Source organism: Colius striatus, chromosome 2 (genome assembly GCF_028858725.1).
Source record: "Colius striatus isolate bColStr4 chromosome 2, bColStr4.1.hap1, whole genome shotgun sequence".
Lineage (NCBI taxonomy): Eukaryota > Metazoa > Chordata > Aves > Coliiformes > Coliidae > Colius > Colius striatus.
Window position 1 is genome coordinate 82,625,090 of NC_084760.1, and position 26,572 is coordinate 82,651,661.

General features: G+C 41.5%; 1 protein-coding gene and 1 long non-coding RNA gene across 3 annotated transcripts in view; one reads left to right on the forward strand and one right to left on the reverse strand.

Moving 5' to 3' along the window:
- LOC133625004 (uncharacterized) overlaps positions 1-10,733 on the forward strand; it is a 63,318-nt gene extending 52,585 nt beyond the window's left edge. Inside the window, exon 3 of the long non-coding RNA XR_009818299.1 lies at positions 9,345-10,733. This is a non-coding gene — a long non-coding RNA (uncharacterized LOC133625004). The remainder of the gene's footprint in view (positions 1-9,344) is intronic.
- The window catches only part of EPAS1 (endothelial PAS domain protein 1), a 79,203-nt gene that overhangs the window by 10,148 nt on the left and 42,483 nt on the right, over positions 1-26,572 (reverse strand). For both annotated transcript variants that reach the window (XM_061991308.1, XM_061991309.1), the window contains 6 exons: positions 25,002-25,192; positions 13,990-14,141; positions 13,339-13,423; positions 12,727-12,845; positions 12,418-12,620; positions 3,584-3,690 (listed from right to left, as the gene is read on the reverse strand). In XM_061991308.1, coding sequence (XP_061847292.1) covers positions 3,584-3,690; positions 12,418-12,620; positions 12,727-12,845; positions 13,339-13,423; positions 13,990-14,141; positions 25,002-25,192 — 857 coding nt within the window. The remainder of the gene's footprint in view (positions 1-3,583; positions 3,691-12,417; positions 12,621-12,726; positions 12,846-13,338; positions 13,424-13,989; positions 14,142-25,001; positions 25,193-26,572) is intronic.

Genomic DNA, 26,572 nt, shown 5'->3' on the forward strand with positions numbered 1-26,572 from the left:
AAATGGTACAAATCCTGGCCCGTGAAATGCAACAACTGTTTTGCAGATAATTGTTGCTGTGTTTGTCCTTCTCTCTTCTGAAGTTTGTTTGTTTTCTTCCTAGGAGTATTTAATCATCCTTCATTTAATTTATTTGGACAAAGTAGAACATTACTTTTATTGATTAAATACTTCTGGTGGAACAAAATCAAAAGGCTTTCATTTCAAAGTGTTTTAGTGACTGGACTGTTCTGCTCTGCTTGTGAAACATAATTACACTGCTTCCTAATCATCAGCTCATCAATAAGAGTCACAGTGGAGGCGTCTGTACTTTACAAAGAAGCTTTTTACTGCTTTAATCTTTTTTATTATTATTATTCAAAGCATGCTGTGTTCTGATATAATAAAGTACAGCAGAATCCCTTCGTGGGGCAATCTCATCAATTACTAATACACTTGTAACTGTTGCCTTGGTTATCAATGCTGCATTTAAGGTTCTGTCTTCAGAGAGAACGTCTCGCTTCTTGGGGTTTGTCTTTAAGGACGCATTGCCAGTGTCTTTACAGAACTAGTAACATCTCAATGACATAGACTTCATTTATATTCCTTATCTTTGTGTGGAGAAAAGGGGAAGGCAGGGATGAATTTAATTGAACATAAAATCTGGGTTTTAATTGGTTAGAGACACTTTGAGAAAATATGGCTCACTTGGAAGGCTTGTTGAACTTCTGCTACATCCTACCAAGTGGTAGGTCCCAGATCACAGAATCTCAAGGGCTGGAATAGACCTCACAAAGAGTCCACCCCCTGCCAGAGCAGGACCACCTAGAGAAGAGTCAGGAGCAAAATTCCCATTGGCTTTAATGGCAACAAGAACTGACTCTAAATAGAAGCTGTTATAGATTATTGGTGTGTGAATTGGAAAACATATCTGTACAATCCTTTGTATGGATTTATGTAAGAATACACTTTGCTTGCATAATGTGAAAAACTGAGTATGCAAAATACTGCCAAATGCACTCTAATCTTCCATTTGAGGGCAGACTAATTAAGACTTTCATACTCTATATGCAACTATACTTCCAGCCAAGAACATAAAGACTACTGTGGCTTTCTTGAATGTGAAGTTGTAATTTCACCTCAAGAAAAAACCCCAAACTCTAGCCCTGCAGTACAGTAAAACTGCAATAAGCATGATTTATCACTGAATTGGAAGACAGGAAAGGGAAGTTTTGCTTCTATTCAAGAGACTAATTTGAGGTCTCTCTCCCTCTCTCTCTTCAGTCTCCTCCCTCTATCTCCCATGCGTCTTTCCAACAGTAAACGGCTGCACTGTCAGAATTGATGACTGTATTATTGCAGGAGTATATACTCTGTACATAGCACATTTCTAATTAAAAATATTGTTTAGTAAATACAACTATGCTGAACCTGAATTTTGAGGGGGATATTTCCATGTATAAATGACCATGGCCAGGAAGAACTAGAATGTTGTGTATAAGCTATATACCTGCTTGGTTACCTTGTGCGTTAGACAACATCTTGAAGGCAAGTATTCTGAAGCCCAGGGATTTCCTATTTGGAGGGCTTCTCCGAGTTGGTAAGAAGCCTGACTATCTCAGAAGACACAGGAAGTATTTACCTTAGAACAACTAAAGGGGTATAAGATTTGCTGGTGCTGTGAAATGATGGTTCTGTTGCAGGCAACAGCATTTATCGCAGCGCAGACTTTGGTCCTGTGCTTCCAACAGTAAAGGTCATCCATACTGATCCTGTGCTATCATAAACACCTCAGAGCTGCTTGATCCTAAATATTTATCAGCTGTGCAGCACACAGTGCTGTGAGCACTTTGCTGGGATAACTCACCCCTCTAGACTTTCCTCTGCTTTCATTCTGCTCCTCTGTCAGTCCTCCTGCCCACCAGCAAAAATGCGCAGGGCACAGCACTTTTCAGCAGGCACAAATGGCATCTTGACACACTCTCTGTACTACATGAGGTGAATGGAATTGCTGGAGCGAGCAGCAACCTCAGGCAATGCCTGGTCGAGATGGGTGTGAGAAACTCTCCAGAAATCTTTACATGGACAAGTCCAAATGCAGTGGCCCCATTTAATTAACTAGATAGGGATAACTAATGAGTACACTCTCTCTCTCTCTCTCCCCTGTTACCAAAGAGATTGCCAGCTCTCATTTCATTCCCTCCCTGGCCTTGTCTTATTGGAAATGCAACTCAACTATTCAAAAGCAACAGTGCAGAGCCCCTGTGATTTCTCAGGATTTTCCCAGCATAGGATACGGATGTCCTATCTGTGAATATTCACCGGTTACTTTTCATCGTTAAAAGCATGGATGCATTACCTAAGAAGCAGTTTCAACAATGCATTCCCAGACAACTCCTTTCAAGTATGGTTTGATTTCTTTTTTTCTTTTAAGCAGCTCTGAAAACAGGATGATTCATACCAACACTGTTTTACAGCATGCAACTTTAATCACTGCCAAACATTCAAGTAACGTTTCAACTCAAAACTGTCCTGAATCCTTGCCATTGGAGCCAAGGCTTATTCCCCTTCCCTCTTAAGGTCAGACAATTTTTCTTTGCTGCTACTTTTCTCTGGGAAGTACAGAAATATTTTCTGTAAGTCTGTTTGGTGGGCAATTCCCTACAGACATGACCTAAATCGTGGGTTTTTTTCCTTGAGGATAGAGACCTTGAACATAGTAACTACAAGGTGGGGTTCTTCTTAGCTTCTGGATGTCAGTCTAGGAGCTTTGCTTTGTTTTTATAAAACAAGTAGCAGCAGACATTTTAGTGATGTGTTGCTGGGAACTCTCCCATATACTAGTTCAGTGGCTGTAACAGCCAAGGGTGGAAAATGTCATTTGTACATTAGTGCAATTTGCTGTTTCCAGCCATAGTGCCAACTCTTAAGGACAGAGACTGAGATTTAAATTCAACCATTTTAAGACACCTTATGTGTGAGAGGGAAGAAATGTGAAATCTGATATATTCTCCCAGGTTTATGTGGGTACTTTACATTAAAACCAGCTAAGGACTGGCAGTTCACGTAGGCATAATAATAACAAGAAGCTGTTCCTGGCAGTATATGTTACTTGAATATCCCTTTTAGAAAGTCTAATTGCACATCTGTTTTGGGTGGGGAAGATAGTTGCTATTTGGTAGCAGAAGAAAGGCCTTAAAAATTACACTGTATTAAGCTCTTCCTATTACCCCTTACAGCTACTCTTCCTGCTGAGCCCAAATGCACGCTAGAAGGAAAACAGCACCAGCAAATGCACTTGTCACTAAGCTAGTACTGTCTAAGGCAGCTTTTCAGATTTTCAGCTGATCCTTGTTTTGTCCCATAGAGAGACGGCAATCCTCCTCTCTACTATCCAGGTTTAGTTTTAATTATGGCACAAACCAGACCCTCTGCAAAGATCAGCAGCTGGTTTCAGCTAGACAGTAGAGTAACCTGTAAACCATAAATACTGTTCTCAGCGAATATCTGCACACAAGGTGCATTTGTATGTTCAGCTACTTGTTGAGGTACCCCCAAACTGCTTAATGTGCAAAGTATGAAGAAGAATAACAATGTGACTTACAGTTCTGATGACTCTTGGTCATACTCTCCGAGTCCAAGGCATGGTAGAACTCATATGCTGAACGGCCCAGCAGCTCCTCTGGGTGGTATCCAATCAACTCTGTTATTCTTGGTTAAGAAAAAAGAAACCCAAATATTTAAAAATTGAGGTTGCCTTAGCCTTGTGCTTACATGCTCAGGGCAGCTATCAGCTCTCGCCCTCAGACTTAACAGAATTGCAACCACAACACAAAAAGTTCTGAACTTCTGAACACATTAGAGCTGTAGAGCTGTAGATCATGTTCTGAAAAATGTCCATGTTCAGAATAGACTGCCTTTTACTGCTACTGGGATAAAAATTCCCAGGCATGTCATTATGTGTGTGCTGCAAATTTTCCCTATTGCACGGTATCTTTTACAGAAGGTCTCAACTGGAAAACCATTGCTGACGAAGCTCTCAAGCTGTCCACTACGTGCAGAAACTCCCAACTGCCATCATTCAAAACCAAATGCTTATGAGGAGGATAGTGCTTGGCAGCATCAGGTTTAAAAGTAGGTGTACATTTTTTAAAAAGTACACAAAAGGGTTAAGTCACTACTTTGAGTAGTGCATTTAATAAAACAAAAATGCAAGGTGAGAAATTAAGGGCAGTTAAAAGGAAAAAAGAAGAAATCAACTCTTCTATTCAGCGTTTCTCAATTAAACAAGAACTTTAGCATATGGATTAGGTTACTTGGGTGACTAATCCACAAACTTAAGTAGGATTTTACACAAGGGAAGCTATGATCTCAAAACCTAGGCTTTTTTTACACTGAGTACTCGGGCAAGGCAGGACTTCTCACAAGTTCCTGAATAAATGAAAACAGGTCATCAAACTGCAGATGATTTTCTGTAATGAGGTGGTGGAGGAAAAGGGTTCTTCTTTTCCTCAACTTGAGATACTATCACACACAACTTTATAGAAAACACAAGTGTAAAAAAAACCCAAACAACTCAAAAGCAAAGACAGCCTATCTTCTGGGAAAACAAGGAAGCATTAAGGTTTACCAAGTCAACAACATTCTTGGATGCCTTTTCCTAGCTTTTAAACAGCAATGACAACCTGTAAGGCAGCAGAAAGCAGTAGGCAAAACTACTAAAAACCTACTGCTACACTGTCAGAAACCCTGGAAAGCCAGGAGGTTTGCAAGGAAAGGTCACACCTTGCAGCACATCCCTGCTGCCAGGGATACTGCCCAAGTTTTATGCCTCATTCTCAGCCTCCTCAGAAAGGCTTTATCTGCCACCACCACATTAGATGAGTGGCATTGCAACTTCTGACAGGCATATACTCAGGCTTATGTACTCCCTGGAAGGACAGCCTTGGCCTAGCCCTCCAGACAGAAGCATGTCTTTACAAGACAGACATGTAAATACTGTAAAACAAACAGAGCAAGAAAATGGCATTCATCCCTCGATCCCCCTCCAGCAAGCAGGACACATAAGATGGAGCTATTCTGTGTATGGTTTGCACGCCAAGGCATTGAGTCAGCTTTTCCCTCGCCTCCACAGAACCGTATAGCTCATACCCCGGGGATGTCTTAGGTTTGTCACTGAAAACTACTCTCTGTCCTGATTTGCATGGAATGAACCTATCTTTATAATGGTTTAGTTGAGCAAAGGCTGTAGCTGGTTTTATTTGGTTCATCCCAAAGACTTGCTCTCCTGTTTATGTTTACAGTTTTATTTATGCTTATAGTTAGGCCAACAAAGGGGAAATTCTTGAATTGGGTTTCAAAGAGTTGCTTGTTTTGACTCTCTTCACTGACAAGCTTCTGAGCTTTTAAATTGTACCCCAGTCAAATCTGTAACTTTTCTCCCAAACCACAATTGCCTTTTCTTTTTTAATAAAAGCAGTTCTCATGAGTCAGTTGTCAGGGCTGAACCAGCAGGAGAAAACAATTAATATAGAAGGAGCCCTAATAAAAGCGAGGCTCCCAAAATATGGCTGCTGCTTGCCTTTGTGCAGTCAGCTGCAACACATTGGTATAAATGGCCAGAGTCTTTTGCCAGGCCCAGTGTAAATATCCAGTCTTTAAAAACAGAAACTATGGCTTTTGGTTATATAATGGCATAGTATCATAAAACCATCCAGGTTTGTTTGGGGCTCATCATGAGGAGAAGGCTTTTAAAATTCAGCAAGCTGAGGATTTGCTCTTAATCTAGTCGTTGGGAGCTGAGAGCCAGGTGGGGATTGCGCAGGGAGAAGGAAAAGGAATTAGACATAATAGAAAAACCAGAGGCATTATGCACCCAGCAGCACCAACGCAAATCCAAACCCACCTTACAGCCTTCACGGGTGACAAACTAAAAATATGCATTACAGCAGGCTGAGGGACTCTCAACAATTAGCATACAGGAATTGTCATCTCTATGCAAAATTGTCTCTTCCAGTCCTGTAATTCCCCTCTCAAACTGCTCCTCCCTGTTCACTATAAAATTACTATTCTTGTCATTATTCCACGGCACAGAACGACTTGTGGTGTGATCCTGCTGTGACAATGTCAAACTTAATTAGACCCAATGTAGGCTTGGATGGAAGTTAGCAAGAGGTGGGCTGATATATTCCTACTACGACTGACTAGAAAGTATACAGAAAGATAAAAATAAGACATCAAAAAATTACTCACAGACCCCATGACATTGGCCAAATCCTAAAACCACACCTGGTAACACAGTGAAATACTAATCAAGAGTAATTGTTAGGTTTGGGGTTTTTTAAAGAAAAGGCTGAACAGCCTCTATGCTACAAAACAGAGAATCAGAGAGTCACAGAATCTTAAGGGTTGGAAGGGAGTAAAGTTATTTCTAAATAAATTACAGAATGCTTCTTTCTCCCACCCCCAAAAACCCTAAAACTGGCTGACAGTGTTTCCTAGATACACTTCTAAGTACCACCATTGCATAACAAACACCCTCTCTCCAAGAATTGTTGGCAGTATTGGCTTTGGGTGCACAAATTGGCAGATTACACCTTCCTTTATTCCTCCTCTGGTGCCGTTGACCCTAAAAAACCTTCAAATAAAGCTTCTTGCAGGCTAACAGGCCACGCAGGGCTGGAAATCAGATAATCCAATTCTGCACCGTGTCACTCAGCAAGGGCAAGGAGGCAGCTCTCCTCGTCTCCGCAGCCCCTATCCCGTGATCCTCCTGAGGTGTCTGTGGAAGAGCAGCCTCAACCAAGAGCCCAACAGCCCCTGGGCCACGTGGCGGCAGGGCCTTCGGCACAGGGCCCTGCCCTCACCGCACCAAGCAGCGTGTCAGGGTTTGCCAGTGAGGTGCATACTCCCAGCCCCACGTGCTCCCCACAGGAGGCTCTGACCAATACAAAATGCTAAGAGAATACTAAGTGCAAAGGAAAACGCATGCTACTGAGCTAGGAGGAGGAGTAGAACATAACTAAGGGAGTCACAGAAATGTATATGCCCCGTGGGACCAAAGGGTCGTTTACAAAACCGAACACAAGACTTCCACTTTTGCCTAAACACCAGGCAGAAAATTGCTCTTTGTGCAAGCTGTGGAATGACAAAATTGGAAAACAAACTGTATGGTGGTTTTGGATGGCATTCCTGCCATGGTAGGCTTTGTGTTTCCTTTGCATTTGTAAAAGCTAAATTGATGCTAATTCGAAGGATAATAATAATTTCTGTTGAAGAGGGTGGGCTGAGAGGCTGTTTATTCTGCTGTTAAGCACTCTTTTCTGAAAACACAAATACCTTTGAGGGAATCATGGTTTTGCCAGACTGGCACTTCAGTTTCCTGAGCTAAACTTGTCACCACCATGATGTACTGAGGTCAAAATCTCAGAGAAGACAGTAAAGAGGTCGGCAGATGCACAGTAGTGCATCTGTCCCAGCTACCACTATCTTAATGCTTTTTGAGCACTACTGCAGTTTCACTTGGTACACCCATTTCTCAGCATGTGGAATAAAGGCAAAGTTTTGTGCTCAGGGTACACAATGGAGAAACATGCCATTTGAGTCCTATTCCTAGATTTGTTCAACTTTGTCCTGCATTATCACTCTGAGACGTGCCAATGCAAACAAAGCTCACTGCTTGAAAGGCTGCATCTCATACAAGATGAGCTATTTCAAGTGTTTTTTCTTAAAATTGTGCTTTTCTGTCTCTTTATAGGAGGCACAAAGCTTTTTATTGTATACTATTTCTTGAGTTAAAACAGTATTGCGAGAGCCATCAGGACCAAGAAGTCAGGCTCTTTGTGAAGGACTGCTGTAATGTTTACTGCTCTTGAAAAAAATAGCTGGGTGTATATTCGTCAGGTCATGTGTGGACTGTGTGTGTGAGGGTGTGGATCTCTTAACAAAGTCTTTCTGTATTCAGACTGTTACCAAGACATTGAAGTTAAATTTGTCTTGAAGGAACAAACAAACGAAGTTATACTTAAAGTAGAATGAGTTAAAAAAAAAAAAAGAAAAGAAGAAAGAGAGAGAGAAAAAACCAATAAAGCCCAACACAGCCAAGCATGCCCGGGGTAAAGCACTCTGCCATCCTGCTAGGGCAGTCCTGCCAAGTACCCACATTTCCTCTAAAAAAAAGATATTCATGACTACTTTTACTCTAGCCCAGGCCAATGGAAAATACAAAATGCAAAATCCTGAGACTCTCCCTGCTCTCTACTTCTCAGAGACTTCTCAGCTGGCCTGCTCAGGCGTATTTGCTCTGCTATGCATAAAAAAAGAGATTACTATGTGAAAATTTCAGCGGGACTCCATCTCTCCTATTCCTTTGGTCTACGTCAATCAAAAGTTTAGTCATTAACAAAAGAAGCTGGTCATGGTTTTTCCTTAAATGCGACACATACCAAAAGCCAGTTTTGCCAAATGTGGATCTTTGGCTTCAGATATCATCGCTCTGCTGTTGCTTCCATACTATATTTTCCTCCTGAGCAGGGATGGAGGGACAGGAGGTCCATTCAAATACTTATTTGCATTCTCATCTAATTTTAAAATATTCCTCAAATATAGGTCAAGATGGCAAATTGACTTAAAACCTCATATGAGGTCCTGTGCCTGCCTATTTCTGTTTCACAAGCACAGCACAGGGAGCACAATATAACTCAATTTCCTCTCAGCCAGGCACTGCCTGTATTTTGCATGTACACTCATATTAGGAGAAACCTAACTGGGACCACCACTAGCAGCATGGCATCTTCCTGCACTGTCCTATTCTGAATCACTACACATCCCTCCATTGCTCCTTTTTCTTCTTCAACTCTTGCATTAAAATGTTCTAATCCTTGAAAAAAAAAAAAAAGAAAGAGTATAACTAATGAGGTTTCTTGTAACCAGGAGCAAGCCAGCCATGCCTTCAGAGTAACGGAGAACACATGCTTTGCAGCATGCCGGTGCCAGGGACCTGGTGTGTGATGTAGCCCTCGGAGCTGCTGCCCACACATCACGCCCCATACCTGACAGATTTGTTTCCTCATCCTTCTCATCACTTCATGTGTGCAGATGCACAGCAATTAAGGGGAAAGAGCTCCTCCCCTCCCAAGCATCCTAGTAGAGGTCGAAGAGATAAAGGTGAAAAGCCAAGGCCAAATTATCACTCCCACTTTCAAAACCCTGGTCCCCTCCAAAACACAGATCATTGTCTTCCTTTGTTATGCATAAACTATATAGGCTGAGATGCCACATGCTGGGGCACCTGAAGTAATTTGGGGATTTTCTATCAAATTCAGCTCTGGTTTTCACTTTGGTTTGTGGATTTTTTTCCACCACAGAAACATACTGCCAGTATTTCTATCTACCCGTCATCCCCATGGCCCTGCACAGGAAGACAGACTGAGCATCAACTATGCCACCAAGGTAATAAAACTGCTTTGGTACAAACTGCTTTGATTTTTTTCCCTGATGAGAACACCCTCTCTGGCAATCTTCCCTGACACAAAAGCATTGTGCAGCTGAACTACATTCTCACTTGGATTACAGAATTGTACCACTGATCAGCATTTCTGTATTACAGCTAAACCACTGCAAACCACTTAAGCAAGATCAGTGGGGCAAGGGAACATTTTAAAATCACTCTCCAGGAGTGGCTGAAGCAGGCGTTTAACAGAACAACCTGTTTTTATTATTTGTATCTCACAAGCCTTTCTTTACAGGCTCATCACCTTGAAAAAGTTGTTTTAAGAACACAAACATATCTCCCCAGACCACTGGCAAGTCTTAGGCTCAGATGTATAAATTATATTTGGAAGGCAAAATATATGGGCAAGTGTCTCAAGTATTTTAAATGAGGGATGGCCAGTCTTGCCTGCTTCATATCGCATCTGTCCTGTACCCTCCTGAGGAAAAGCCAAAAGAATCAAGGCAAAAGAATCATGTCAGCTAGTTTTGAAAGGTCGCCAGCCTATATTTTGTGTGTTGCTTTGTGACAGATAGAGACTACGAGCCTTCCTAAGGAGACAACAGATTCACGATGCTCGTTTTCCACACGGATGAATTTCAGCTTCACGTACAAGGGCAGCTCTTTTCTACCTGCTTAAGCTTCACACTAGAAGGTGAATGCTTCCATTACTAAGGTCTGTGCAGGGCTGCCATTCATTAAGGTATCTCCTCAGTAATTCTAGTCTAATTGAATGCTCCAAAAGTAAACTTCATGCTTCCTGAAAGCAGACCTGTCCACACCAGAAGAAGTGCAAAGAGGATACTCAGATGGCTGCAGCAGCCTGCTAGATGAGGCACGCTGCCCTCAAGGATATCAACCCTGAACTAGAAAGACACGGTCTCTTGGGGAGAAATGAGCTGTGTCGGCTCTGCTGCGTTGCTGCAGAAAGGCCAGGGTAGGTTGAAAAGGGTTCAGGCATCTGACTGGCACATGCTGCTTTTCCTCCTCCACTCCTCAGTCTGGATTTACATTCGTGGCATAAGCTGCTCCTTCATGCAATTTGTCTAGCAGCACTGAATTTGATAAGAACAGCTGAGTGTTTTACATTTTTATGAGTCTAGTGGTGTGTCGCCTGCTGGAAAGAAACGAACGTCCCTCTGGGAGGGAAGCGACAGCCAGGAGGACCTGTGGGGAAGAACCTGAAAGGTTTGGGAGATCTATTCCTTCTCTTGCCTGGCTGGCATTTTACAGCTTTATCATAACGCCAATAAAACAAATGAAACATCCAATCTATCTAGTAAAAGATGTGCTGTTGTCTGGTTTAAGGAAGAAATCTCTGAAATTCCTTACGAGTTAAATCCTCCAGAGGAAGCTGTTGTATTTCCCTGCCATGAGGAAAGTTTTCCCTGTAAATCGACTCCCACTGTTTCAGACAGGGTGTAATAGAATGATGTGCATCTTTAATGGGACAATATCAGTTCCTCTGATTCTCCTTCACAATTGCTTACGCATTAAGTCTGGCAGAGACATACGAATGCTGCAATACAGCAAAATCCTGTTACTCTCCTCTAGCCTGCCACTGAATGGTCCCAGTAATTCAGAGGTACATTGCTGTTAACAATGAGGCACTACTATACTGTTGCTTTGCCCCTCAGCAGTAAAACCCTATTAATATCTCAATATTTTCATCCTGAAAGTATTTACAAGAACAACAGCAACAAAAAAGAAGTTTGTTTTCTTGCAGTTACATCACAGGACATTTCTAGTTACAGTACACTTGCTGCTAAAGTCTCAGAGGGGTCACAAGGAGGTCAGTCACAAGTTTCACACTTATAATCTTGTTTTCATCCACAGTAACTAACGTAACTAGTTTATCTGGTGGCTTCATCACATTATTTAAAACAATAATCTTGCTTAGCACAGCTTTTAAAAACCCTTCAAAGGATGAAAAAAAATCACTAAGATCTCAAAATCCCATGAGTTTTTGTGTAAAATGGGAGCATAGGTATAATCCCACCAACAACCCTGCAGGCCTCAACGGTGGCCAGCACCTCTGAATTGCAGGAGACCAGTTTCATTAGACAGGAAAACTTTGTATTCAATTCAGGAATGACCTCATAAATTAAAGCAAAACAAACAAACAAACAAAAAGAGCCAAACCCACAGTAGCACAGATGGGACTTGCTGGGGAAACGGGGAAGAGGAGGAGGGCACTTTATGGGAAGCAATCTCTGGCTCATATGTAGACAGAGAGAAGAGGTAGATGGTATGAAATGCCATGGAGATGCCAGGGGAATCAGGCAGGTGAAGATGAGGAGAAGCTCCATTTGCTCCATGCAGGAGTGAAATGTGGGGAGCAAAGGACACAGCCCTTTGCCTGACTCAAGATCTTCCCCTCCCTTCCATTTCACCACTAAAAGGAGTGGATAGATAACCAGCAAAGTTGTTTGCTTTTCATTGAGCAAGAGTCTGCAACCCAATTTGAGAGCTGCAGGGGCTCTGGAAGCCTTAGCAATTCTTAGTTAATCTAGAGCATAAAGTACCGTCTAGCTAACCAACAACAGCATCCTGGGCCAAACCAACTGTAAACTAGTCCTTGACTAAGGTCCATAAGGCATGTCATTGGAGATGTTCTGTAGAAAATGGGAACAGAAATCCTGTGTACCCTTCAGTTTGTTAAAACCCAAGAAGTTAATGCTTACGGCTCTAAATTGCCTCATCTTCTGCCAGTGAACTTGAATTCCTCACTCAGCAAGAGGAGGAAATACAGCAGAAGTACCGTTTTGCCTAAACTGAGATTGGAGATGGATTAAGTAAGCCACTAGATAGCTGTCTTGGTAACAGACCATGCTTCTTGGCCTTGCTTACCAGTCCACACAGGAGGACATTTGGTAGAACTGCTTGTTTTGTTCAAGAAGATAAAAACATCCATGGAAAGGAAGAAAAAATGCAAAACTGGAGTTTACCTGTCATCACAATAGGTAAATTTCATGTCCATGCTATGGCGACTCAAGAAGGTCTTGCTGTCCAGGGGAATATCGATGTTTGAAGGATGCTGAATTGGCTCACACATTATTATAAGGCAGGTGAGAAGAGGCTCTTTATACCCACAGAGTGTGTGAGGAGGGCAAGTGTTATACACTTTAACTTGTCCAGTGCAGTGCAAAACCTGAAATAATTGTTTGTGAATGAGAAAGAAATTTAGAAAGCACTTTCTCTACATACCAAAATGTCTTTTTACATCAAAAACACTTATTAAGCCTAAAATGTGGTACCTTCCACGTGGCAGACTTGAGATTAACGGTTCTGCCTCTGTTGGTAACGGTGCATTTCATCCTCATGAAGAAGTCACGCTCAGTTGACATCTCTTTGCTTTTCTTTCCAAAGCCTGGACCTGTATAAGCAAAATGACAAATGAGTTTTCTCAGTTTTGCTTCTTCATTTCTTGTATTTCTAAGCATGAGGGACTCAACAGAAATAACAGACCAATTCTCAGATAATTTACCGGCAGATACCATGAAAGATGCACGGACCATTGAAGAGCAGTTCCCAGAGCTCAGACCTAAAACTTTTAAGTGGAACTTAAATGGGACTTTGTGCATTTTAACCTATGTTTTAGTTTTCAGCACATAAATCCTTGCAAAGGGTTACAAGTGAAAACATTACACTTGTCTTAACTTGATGAAAGAAAAACACTAAACAAATAGTTTTTAATGCTATCATGGAAATATTTGGCAAAACAAAACTGATCTGCAAAATACTGAATAACAGTTAATGATTAGTGTCGGAATGAAAATTCCCTTTGGCAGGACTAATAGATCTTTACTGCTGGCCAGTTACTTCATTTGGTTCCTTAAAAAGCAAACAGTGACTCTTTTCATTATTACCATTTTTCAGACTCAGATTCTCTCGAATTTCTTCGTGGTCACATGGATGAGTGAAGTCAAAAATGCTGTGTCCAGTTAATTCCACCTGTACAGAAGTAAGAGCTACATTTAGCCAAATATAAGTATCTAATAGTATTTATCTAGTTCTATTCAGATGAAACTGGTCACTAGAACTAAGTGCATCAACAGGATCTCAAAGACGCAAATCCTGTGATCTTCCCTTTATTTAGCCTATGTACAAACTTCTTATTTTCTCTCCCACTCAACATCCCTGGTTATTTTCAACACAGGAGGAGAAAACTCATAATCCACAAAGCAGAAAATGGGGACCTAAAAGAGCAGCTCTATAGCTCTATCCCTTCTGTCCCACAGTCTAAAGCACAAGTTGAATAAAGACCCAGTCTGCTCTCCATGGTAATATCTAGGAAGGCAAGCTTACAGTCATCAAAGACACTATGACTTTGATAGAAAAGGAGAGGGGAAAAATTCTCCCTATGTCTGGTATGCAGGGTACCTGCCTGAGAAATAAGACATTCTGTTTTGAGGAGGTTTTTTTTGTGGTGACCCAGAGCTGCTTTTCTGCATTTAGGCATAGGGCTCGTTTCTAGGAATTGTGTTACAAGGACAGGAAAGTGATAGGGAACAAGTTACCTGGGTAAGACCCATGTATTTGTTGACATTCTCTGACAAAAAGATCATGTCTCCATCCTGTGTCACCACGGCAATAAATCCCTCCAAAGCTTTCAGGTACAAGTTGTCCATCTGCTGGTCTGCCTCTAGTTCATTCTCATTGTCAGCACATACTGAGGAAAAAAAGCACATAAAGCTTTTAGCAGCCTGGCCAGCCCTCTTCAATGCAATCACATCCAGTCACAAGGCAACAAAACACTTCTCTGCTGTTCGAATTTCCTTTCCACATGCAACCTTTGTATCTCCTCAGAGGCACAAGATATAGGTCAAATCTTACAGAAGGTAAGTAAATTTGTGCATTCCTAACAAATGTCTAACAAAAGACTTTTCCATCACCTTAAGTTTTCTAAGAAGTTCTGCTATTATTCCTACAAAGCGTGCCCAAATAGACCTCACCACTCACTATGGAGACATCAATTAACACTGCCTTTAGTAGAAAAGACAGAAATTCACTCCCCTGAAGAGCTTTTAGGGAAATCTCTCTTTCCTAAAATCTCAGAATTCCTGGGAAATCCATCCCACCAATACCTGCTTTTTTATCTGCAGACATCAGAACTCCCTATATGTTGCTCCACCAAACTCTGACCGGCTTTGTCACCCAAGTTTTCTTCTCCTGCCCCGCCTCAGACCCCACTTACATCCCATACGTTTGCCTATGCAGTCATGAACCCAGTCCATCTCATCCATTTCTGGGAAAGATGTGCCACTGTTGTGCTAAAATGCAAAAGCATGATAGAATATTTATCAAAGCTTTTTTTTCCCCCTTGTGGCTATGCCTTTTCCTGTGCCCTCATTGTGTGTGTTCCGCAGTGCTCATCTTCTGTGATGGGAGGCAGTAAGTAAAGCCACGGGCAGGGAGGGAGGGTGAGACACTGCTCCTCCTAACGCCAGTTACCCAAGTGTCCACTCAGCTCTCTTTGCCTTCCCTTCTACACTTTTAGGCACGTTTCAGCTCCATGAATAAGAAACCTGCAGGAGATGACTAGTATCGAAAACATTTCTGTGTAGGAGCCGTCTCTTTAATTTTTGACAATTTTACATGAAACTTCTGGGATTTTTTTTTTTTTTTACAAAACTATTTACAGATACTGCATCTGATCTGTGTACCTCAGACATGCTGTGGTGAGCTTATCTTTACAGCTTTATCAGTCAGCCTGCACATTTGCGATCAGTCACTGCAAATATACGTAGTGGTAAGGCTCTGAATTCAGGCGGAAAAGCAAAACAAACAAAAACCTCCTACTGTCTAAGAATAAAGAATAACCAACTCCAGCCATGTACTGCTGAAGATATAAGGCCATCAGTAAGTCTCATCTAGTTCAAGGGTGCTTCACAGAGCTCACAGCAGCAAGGATGATGTTCTCTATGTCCTTCCCTGGTGGCACAAGTGTGCTCCAGGTTGGGCCCACCACTGATTTTTCCTGGCTCTAGCCATCATTGCTTCAGCCTTTTTGGCAAGAACAGTGGGACTCAAACGAGTTTCTTGGAGGCTGCACTTCTTTTGTAGCTGCTGAATGTTGCAATTTCAACATACATGTTTTTTGTTCTCTAGCACACATACTGTTAGCACTTGAGAAAAGTATTTCATTTTTGTTCTTTCCCTCCCTGACGCTGCACATTCATAATTTCCTTTCATGTTTCTTGTCAACATACCTATTTTGAAAGAAGTCTAGAAGCAGGAAAGGGGTATTGCTTTGTAAAACATTATTAGAAGTGGTTTGAGTTTGGTGGTTTTTTTTGATTGAGAAGAGGCTGAGCCAAACTATTTGAGTTTTAACTTTTAACTATTAATGAGTTACAATTAAAGGATGAGTTTGATCTATGTACCTCCTGCAGCTGCATCTGCTACTGCCTGAGGAAGGACAAGTGAGCAAATGCAAAGGGACAAGCCCACTGAGCTGCTGTTTGAAACAAAGGAGTGGTGACATAAATGACGCTGGCTGCTGCATCCTCCTGCTTCTAAACATCCCGCCCTTGCTACCCAGCTCAACATCCCTACCCTAGCTACCCAGTTACCCATCGTGCAAACAAGGGAACAGACTCAGCCTCAGAGCCATTGCAAGCACTTGGCTTATCACCCTTTGTATCTAACTACAATGGCTTGGTAGCAGGGGAGAGAAGACGCTCTGTGGGGATGACCAGCACAGGTTGGGGATGTATCATCTCGTGTCCCTGCACTCTAACTCTAACTACACATGCAGAGGCCAGTTCTTCCCCAAGTACAAAGCAAATGACTTAAGGAAATTACATCAGGGCTAGCATTTAAAATACAGAAAATACACAATAATATATTTGAATAGTATGCACTTTGACCATAATGACATTTAGGAAAGGGGAAAAAAAAAAAAGAAAAAAAACCCCAGAGGTAAGTGACCATCTGCTCCCATGCTTGTTTCTGCTGTGTAAAGAATGTCAAGGGTCTTTTTTTACTTTTCCGGAAGCAAACAAATGGTTTATTCAGCAGGGATCATGGCTATAGCCCAAGACAATCAGCCAAGTGTGGGTTCAGAGAAAAAAATGACTTTTCAGCTTTAACCCCAGACCCTCCTTTCCATTTTTTTTTTCCCAGATCATTAAGTTTGCATTAACAAAACATGACCATTCAAAGGCAGGAAGGCTATTCAAAGCATTTGTGTTCTTAAATGCCTCCAGCAGTGAAAGACAAACACTTTACTTGTATTATCAGATGATTAAGTTTGCTTTTCCATGTATATAAATTATATTACTTACACAAACACACACAGAGGACATAGGATCACTCACATTGGGTCTGCAGCTTCAAACCCTTAACATCCTATCTTAGCACAGCACTTTAAAGCTTGAGGTTACAGGCTTTTGTGGGATCAGAGTTCAACTCTTTGTATTAAAATTACCTTTGTTCAGCTGGAGGCATGTGTAATGTGCACTAGGAGAGGGAGGGAAGAGAGTTTGTGCTGCTGTGCACTCCCTCTTACATAACCCAAAAGCACGGAACCTTCTAGCCCTGCATCCCCTCCTTCCTACTTGGCAGCCCCAGCTGCAGCAGGCAAGGGGAACTGGCAGATAATGCTTTCTTGTAGTACTTCTTAATAGGGCATGCTCATGTCTCAGACTTTGGCAGCATCAAGGAAACTGTAGGCACTATCAGGCACATAAAGGTAGGTGACAAGCCACTGTGCTGCTGCTAGCCATCTATTCCTTGCCACTCCCCCTGAGCATCTCCCAGCAGCCTGCCCAGGGAAGCCCAGACACTGGGAGATGCACACCACAGGCACTCCTATCTTCTGCTGTGTCCAGGTTTTGTGGTGGTTGTAAACAGAATCACAGAACGGGCAGTTAGAAGGGATCTCCAGAGATCATCATCCAGTCCAACCCCTCTGCTAAGGCAAGTTCGTCTTGATTAGGTCACACAGGAACACATCCAGGCAGGTTTGAAAACTTCCAGAGAAGGAGACTCCACAGCCTCTCTGGGCAGCCTGTGCCAGGGCTCCCTCATTCTCTTTTCTCCTCATGTTCAAGTGGAACTTTGTGTTCCAGCTTGTGCCTGTTACTTCTTGTACTGTCACTGGGCACTACAGAAAAAAGATTTGCCCCATCCTCTCGACACCCACCCTGTAGGTATTTATAAGTGTTGTCAAGGTTCCCCCCTCAGTCTTGATAACGCTAAACAGCCCGGGGCCTTGCAGTCTTTCCTCTCCAGGGAGATGTTCCAGTTCCCTGATCATCTTGGTAGCCCTCTGCCAGACTCTATCTGTAAGTCCTCAATCACTCTGGATCTGGGACACCCAGAACTACTACTCCAGAACGTACATGGTCCCAGAAGGTGTCATCTGTGCTAAATCTCTGAAGCGTATCAGCTACCTGGAGATCCTTGGTCTGCAGCAAAGAAATATGCTAGGCATCACTGTGACAGCCCTGGTATGCCCTGTATCAGGTAACTTAGCATAAATATAGCAATATAAATCATAAATTACAGTCGCTTACACCATTATAGTTTGTTGCCTTTCTTGTGTGAAAATCACTAGCTACTAATACCAGAAGATGTAAACACATTAGGACTGATACATCAGAGTAATTCAGTTATTGCCACTAGCAAAAATCCTTTTTGCTTTAGAGAGAATCTGTTTCGCAAAGGAAAACCAAAGGCATGGCTACTGCAAGCTGTTCCCAGAAATCTCAATTATCTTTCACTTTGCTTGAAATTTTCTTCAATAATTTAGCCTCGAGGCTGGACCAGAGCATTACCACAAGAAAATTCAGGTTCAGATGGAAAAGATTTGAGAAAGCCGGGATCAAATGGAAGTAGGAAGTTTGTATGAGGAGGAGGAATGGGCAGAACTTCAGCATTTGGTTTCCAATAGGTCAGAGGTCATTTTATAGAAGCACCCCATATAGGCTTACCAGAAAGCTCCATGTCTTAAGGAAAGGTAACTGTGGACTTAATCTACCCTGATTTTTAGACTGCAGGGGTTTTCTTTTTGCCAGCATTGTTTTTCAAAATAGCTGCTATTTAAGTTTTGAAGTAAGGATGTGTTTCTTGGGCTTTTTTTCCCCGACAACTTTTTCCTTCCCCTTTCTACTAAAGGTACCATCTCAGTTCAGACAACATGACAGCAAAGCAAGGAGACTGGACTGCATATATATTAATAGCACATTCAGCAGAATGAAGTGCTGTAATATAATTGTTCATATTATAGTTACATTTATGGATCTCAGCCAAGATTGTGTGCATGTAGCCCTGGGAAGCCTATAAGGGAGGGAGAATCCCTGTTTAGGTGAGATCGAGAGACGTTGGAATGAATCAGAGAGCCTCAGAAATGTGCAGTGGCCACCCTGGAGTGATGGTGAGAGCTACAGCAGAACCAGGAACAGAGCAAGTCTGTGCCATGTCCCACTTAGATGGGTCATTCGCCGTTTATCTTGTTTCAAAGGCAGTATTTCTTACTCTGCATCAAATTCTGACACAGTATTTTTCAGTCTATATCTCAGTCTGTATTAAATTTTCATAAGTATATTTTAGTCATCTGTACTTTTAAATATTTTTGAACCACCGAAGTAGAATTTGTTCATCAACAAGAAACTTTGAACTGTAATGGCAAACGCTTATTGCAGTGTTTATGATAACCTTTCATGCTAAAAATACCTCTTGTAAACAAGCTTTGATTAATTCCCACTGTCAGGATGTGCACTGTTCCCAAGTTTAAGAACACTTTTTCCGTAGATGCTTGCTCATTTCCTTCAGTGCAACCTCTTGGAATGAGCCTGAAGGCTCAAAAAATCAGGCTGTCCTTACACGAAGTAACTGCTCAGGTATAAATAACCTCCCAGCAAACAGCCTATACTCCTCTCAACACCTTTGATCTGACTCAAAAGGGCCTTTTTGGTCAGTTCAGACATACAGAGTGATAAAAAGGATTTCTACTGGAGGTCACTTCATCATCTCCACAGAATTTTTTATGGCTTTCATGAATCCTAAAAGTATCAGCAAGCTATTTGGATATTGTGCATAACAGACATTAGGCTATAGCTGTCATGCCAGAGAAGGGCTGTAAAAACTGCCCGATACCAGGAGGCAAAAGTTAGGGAAGACCTAACAGCAGTTCTATTCTGCATCAGAGAGAGTAGCTTTGAGACAGCCTTTTCCTGGGTTGTTTTTTTTTCCTTTTCCGTCTTGACAGGGCAGTACATCCTGTTCAAGGAGATATTTTCAATGTGTTCAATACAAGTTTTCAATTTAGATACATCAAGAAAAAGCTACTCTTAAACTTGAAGCTTCCTGAAAGGCCCTTATCTCCAAGTGCACAAGCAACTTTGATAAAGAAAACACTTCTGTTAGCATTGTTTTGATTGCAGAGTTTGTACCTAGCCAAATAATTCAGATGTTGCTCCCAGGAAGCTGCTTCGAGTCCTGCAGCCATTGGTGTTGATTGGTGGGATGCAGCACTCCATCAGAACAGGCTTCCTGAGCCCCATGGAACCTTCTGGTGCACCTTCCCAGAAAAGGGACATCACTTCAAGAAGCTGAAGCACTCAGCACCCAGCTCCACTCTCATTTCTAGCAGTATGGTTGGCACAAAACTATTTTTCCCATTTAATGAAAAGCAAACAAGTAGACATGCTATTTTTAAAGCACTGTTTTATGCCACAATGGTCTGAGATTAGATGCAGCTTGTCCAGACGCTGAAAAACAATGCCCACATCACTTCTCCCAGTGGCCTGTCCTCTCCCTTAAAAGCCTCGAGAAAAGCTATTTTTTCCCTTCTGCTCCCTGCTGGCTTTCCGGCTCTGTTGTCTCCCTCCCTTGAAACAACTTCACACTGGCTTCCTTGTGGCCTCTCATCTCCCAAACAACTTCCCGTCTCCTTCCCTGTTCCCTCCCCGTTTCTGTTGCTGTCTGCCTGCACAGGAGCAACTCCCATCCAGTTTCCTTTACAGGATCTCCGCACAGAAAAGATGCCCGTGTGAGCACACACTTGGGATGGGATTAAAGAAAGCTGATAAAATTCTGTTTGCCTGATTAGCCTGACTAAAAAGTCTGTAGTCCTGGCACACAGAAACTCACTGGAATCAAGGAGTTCTGGTTCCTGTGACGCCTTTAGGAGCAGTGTTGTCCAAATAAACACTTATGCCCACAAAAGCTTCCTAAAGCGGATTCTCTTCCTCATACTCAGAGAAAAAGAGACTGAGCAAGACAGTCATTTGTTTAGCAAAGGACAGTTATTTCTCTTTAGCCTCCCCCCCCCCCCCAAGCATTAGGCTAATTTACTAGCCATACTAAAGAATAATAGGGGTCAAGTACTGCTATCGTTTTTTCTGACTGTACTAAAGCATGTAAGACCCCAAATCCAAAAGCTCCACCACCGATAAGCACCAAAGTATCTACTTTCACCAGCTACTTTACGGGGTCAGAACCTTTACTTGAAATGAACAAAGATCAGTTCTACATTTATCCCCAATGTTTTGAATGTGACAATGGCAAAAATGCATTATGCCAAGGAGACATCTTGAAAAATATTTAAGATGATCGTAATGAAATGATATTTCTGCTCAGTATTCCAATTATACCGTGTACTGTTCTGTGCACAACATGGAAACAGTATTATAAAGCCATTGTTTCAGTTTGCTTCCTGTGATACTAATCTCAATCAGGCCGTCAGATGAACAGCCTGCGTTTCTAAATGTTAAAGGCTTCCTCTCCAACATTCCCACACAGAACTGCCTACTGTGAAAATCAAAGGGAAACGTGTTACTAAGTAAAGCAGCAACTTTTATAAAGCAAAACCTGGTATTTTTTACCCTTTTGAACTCCGAGATATACAACCAGCTATTTCCTATTATGATAGGATACAAGGGCCAAGCTCGGGTCCCGCAAGGCCTGCAGGAGACGTGCGCCCAGCCACCCAGAAGCTGGGATTTTGAGAGGCACGTAGTGGCAGAGCTCTCAATGAGGGCTCAGATTTGCCAGCTCTGCCATTCACCTGTTGGAAGAATGTGGGCATAGATTTCCCTAGGTCTTGGCTTCCCAAAAGATAAATCATCGTTATGTAGACAGAGCTAGCAAAACAGCCCGGGTTACACAAGTGAAAAGGCCCATTCCGAGTCAGGGAATAATAGGAAGGAGCATGAGACATGCAATGCCAGTGGACTGAGGCTGGCAAGCTGCCTACAGCCATCTCTGAAATCCCATCTGGAGCATCAGCTTGCAGAAAGCTGAAGTCCTGGGAAGGGCCTTGCTCTCTCTGCTCCCAGCAAAACTCCCACGAAATTAAGAGATGTGTTTCTGTATGAGAACTGTGCCCACCAACAGTAACATAAAATAAAACCTGGTGTAACAGTAGTTTTTGCCAGAATAAATAATAAATAACAAAAACGGTAATCAAGTGGTACTTTTTTCTGTACTACCTTTTGAAGCATTTTTCAAGCTGCACCGCAACTTTATTTTAGTGCTATTGTATCTATAAAAACATGCTGCAAATGTTATTTTAATGCCCTCATTAATGACAGAAGAAATACTCCCACTTAACTCTAGTTTACTCTAGCGTCTTTCCCAAATAATCACAACTATTTCCATGAAGACAACATAAAGCAAAGTGTGTGTGTGTGTGGGGGGGGGGTGTCTGTGGACTAGGGTGGGCATTTGCTTCTAATGCTCACTGCCGTTCTCCACCTCCCCACTTCCCAGTCTACCTGTCAAGACGACAAAGTAACCCCCATGCTCCCTGTCAGTTGAATCAGGCTCCTCAAATGCAACACAGAATTAATGGCCAAATTCCAGTCTGCTAAACATGAGTGTGAAATGGGTGCAGCTTTACTTGGGGCTTTCAAAGGATCTGGAGCACAAGGGAGAACAGGGCATGAACAGGCATCGTGCAAACCCAGTGTCCATTTTGCCCCACTCCCTCATCAAAATGTGAGGAGTAGCAAACCTTTTCACCTGGGAGGCAAACCTGTATTGAGAACTTGTCACTTTAAATTAAAGCAGACAGGCTTCCAATGAAGGCCAGTACCTTTATAAAGACATTATTCAGAAGCCCACCATCAGAGACTTAAATTTTAATTTCACAGGAACAGATATGAAAAACAGCACCTGGCAAATGTTACCTATATTAGGCAGCTATTGCACAGCAATGCTGTCAATCAGTCCTGAAAGGCAGCATTTTTTTAAAAGCTCACCTGCCAGAAACAATTGTATTCAGTTTTACAGCCTTGTCTCTTGAGAGCAAGAAACAGTTCTCAAACTGATAGAGAGTTACTTTGGCCAGAGCAGTACTCCACATTTGAGAATCTCAGGAGTCTCAGGAAGTGTAAACTGTCAGACAGTCACATGAGAAAGAAATAGTACTCTGAAGTCATTATCCTGATAATGAAAGTTCTCTCTCTGATGCCACTTTATTCCATCGCCTGATAAATTTTATCTTTCAAAAACTTGGGGCTTAAATTTTCAGCCTTCTTGTTTAGCTTGGCTAATTTATATGTTAGCTATAATCAGAAGAATGTAAGTAGCAGACGAGGCCTTTACAAGCAAACCCTGTTTGAGTTCTTTTATTTCAGTGTATTCTCACTGTTGGAAAATAATACCCAGCTTTTCCAGAAAATCAGTCCCTTTAAGGTACCTTCAGTTCATTTCCTCAGAATAGAAGCACTGAAGATATAAAAATCTTTGTCTGCATCCCCAGTGTCTAAACATGTGGCGATGGACAAATCTCCATTTGATTAACAAATTTTAATGAGAGGACTTATTTAGACTTGGGAAGTGCATCAGATGTAAGGCTAAGCAAACAACTAAGAGAAAGCCTAGAACATTAAATCATAGCCTGTCCCTACTCTAATGTTCACTTCCAGATTCCTTTCTAACTCCTGGGTCCTAGTAGTACTTCATGAATCATATTGTTTTTCAAACACAGTCACAGAAAAAGCATAAATGTATGGGTATGTCTGAATTATTACATGCATATACTGAGTTGTCATCACTATCAAATAATATGGGCCTAAGCCTTAACACTAAAGAAGCGCTAAATGATTCTTTTGTTGATCCCTTCCTCACCAAGATTTTTTTTATTTGAAAAAGTTCACTTTAAACTTAGCAGTTTCCAGGTAAGCAAATGTCTTTTTTGATGACAGCATCAAAATATTTCATGTCAACTTTCAGACACACATTTATATCATTTGTTACAGTCCGTCAGAAGTTTGTTTTTCCTACACTGTGCTGGTCTCTAGCTCATGGCATGTAAATATTAAAAAAGAGATGAAGCTAACTCTTAATGAGAAAGTTACTAACAAACTGGCCTTGTGTATGGCATGTTTATTAATTATGTGACAAAATCGGAGATGATTTTCAACCACTGGTCTTTTCATTGATGTGTTAAAATCAGAATCTCTAAGCTGAGATGAAAATACCCACATTTTTATACAAAAGCCTTACCAGAACCAAAAAGAGCTATAAAAATTACAGAGCAGTCAGGAGCAGAATGGAATTTGTCCCATCTTTCAGGGTAACCAACAGCAAACCAACAGCATACTCTTCCACAAAATGAGATACCTCCTAATAACATTTATTAAAGTAATTGTTATGGTATGACTCAGCTTTTCTAAAGAGAGGAAGTGCAAAAGTGACCTTATTGGGAGTTTTGCCATTAAAGAAGGAAAAGATGACATTTTGGGTTTACCTTTTGCAAACAATGCAGGCATTGTTCAGTTAAAGTATTGTCAACACTTATAGGTCACCGTGTGAAAGTTCCCCCAAAAACATCAGTTGTTTTCATTGATCTTACAGGCTACTCAAATCATAGACTTCCATCAACGTGATGGGTACACAGTGAGAATATTGTTGATTTTATCAGTTTTCATGAGCTGTGGAAATGATGCTGGGTGACATTTCCCACTAGTCCAACATGATTAAGATTCTGATTACATAGAATCCATTCATGTTGAGTATTTACAAGTTGTGTGCTTCAGCTATCTTAGTCTACCTAAACAATCTACCTAATACTCATTACCAGTGTATACCACAGTTAGTGCCTTCCAATGAAGTGCTGGACCTTCAGAACTTCCCAGCTGTCTTGGATACAGCGACACAAACATGTTTGCCACACCAAATCGAAATGTAACTTCTGTCAGAATGGAAGCTCAAGACATACGTTTGGATTCTGATTAAACTCTCAAAATCCTAAAATCTCATCCATGAGCTTAATAAACCACATTCAAGACTGATTAAGGTTTTTTTACAGACAGAAAACTGCATCAGTTGTTATTCTGGTAATGAAGACCTTCTATGACTAATATCACTCAGATTTTTCTATCTCAGTTAAAATATACATAATTTTGACAGAAAAAAACCCAAACCAACCAACAATCTATCTTTAAACCGAGCTGTTTTCTCACAACACAAGCAGATGTGTCCTCTTCTGACTTTAGGACTCAGTGCTCAAAGAACATGCACAACCCTACCAAGATGCCATCAACTAGCATTGACAACATCTTTCGGCAGATCTCACCTGAAGACAGAAGCTTGTGAGTGCGTAGGAAACTGATTGCCAGGCGCATTATGGATGCTTTGTCCAGGTGGGAACTGATGTTGTGGGGCAGGGGCAACTCATGTGCCAGTTCATAGAAAACTTCGGTCTCTTTGCTTCTTCTGCATCTTGCTGCATCTCTTGATTTCTCCTTCCTCCGTTCGGAACTGCTCCTAGTAGGTAATGGAGAGAAAGGAAAACGCATTTCTTCAAATGCAATTCATGACCCAAGATCTACAAGAGTAAATCTCACCAGTGAATCCATTCTGTCAACAGTTTTAAATCAAATGACTTTAATAACAGTTCACTTCTCATAAAATCAGAATTAGGAGAGGTCTGCCACAGCTGAAAAGGGCTTACATCCTATACAAATCAGCCTTTGGACATCTTGAATCCTCTGGGATTCAGGAAATGTTAACAGTTTTGTTTGTTCCGTCTAAATTAATTTACTCAAAAACATACTCTGGGATGAGGCAACTATACATTTTAAACCTGGGACAATTACAGTGCACGTGGTCAGGTCATAGATATTTCAGTGTTGTGTAAAGTTTCAATGGCTGTACCTTGCATCAAAAGAAAAGTAATAATTTGGTATCAAACTCTGTTTACGTATACAACTGTCTCAGCTCTCATTTCAATACTAGTGTGATAAAGCACTTTTCCTTGACCACGAAGAAATGGGAAAGAAAATGCTGCTGCTTGCAAGAAACTCCTCCTTTGTAGAAGCCATTCTAATTAAATCATCTCCTCTCCATTGTCTATGAAAATAGATTCCTTCTTGAGTAAAATAACATGACGGATAGAGTCAGTCTCCTTCAAACTCCGCAGAGAACAGAGGAGCAGGAAATAACCAAGGGGATGGCATTTTATGAAGCAAATATGCAAAAACGAAGCCACTGAAGGACATAAAAGCTAAATTTAGCACACGAGAAACACAAGAGCTATATGTATAACGAATCTGGGATAGGACAGTTTAAGAAGGAACTTCACTGACTCCAAGGTTCTTTATTATAAAGTACAATTCTTATTTCAGAACAGAAAGAACGCGAATCCGTTCTAACTGTAGCTCTGCAAGTTTCTTTCTTTCTACAAGTTTCTTTCACCTGCACCAGTTGAGGTTCTGCACTTCAGTCATGTCAACACAGAATATATTTCTTTCAGGCAGACAGGATCCTGTAACAGTTACCAGTGCAAACAGCAGAGCCTAGATGAGCACAGAACAGGGTGTGGAGACCAGCCCCACCATTTTTGCTGTTGTGGCTGCACGTTCATTTCTAGGATCACCAGTCGCAGCTCTCAATTTTCAAGACTGCCTAAAAATAAAGCATCTTATAACCTGTTTTTTTCAACATCAGTATGAAATAATGAGCCTATAAACTAAAAGCAGATCAACAACAACAAATCCTATTAAAAAAGAATATTTCAATAAATATATTCTCTTGTGTGAAGATGATGAGGGAAAACAAACATTAATCCTATCAACTCTAGGAACTATTCCAATTATGGCTGGTCTCATATAAAACTGCATAAAACAGAAAAATACTACCAATACA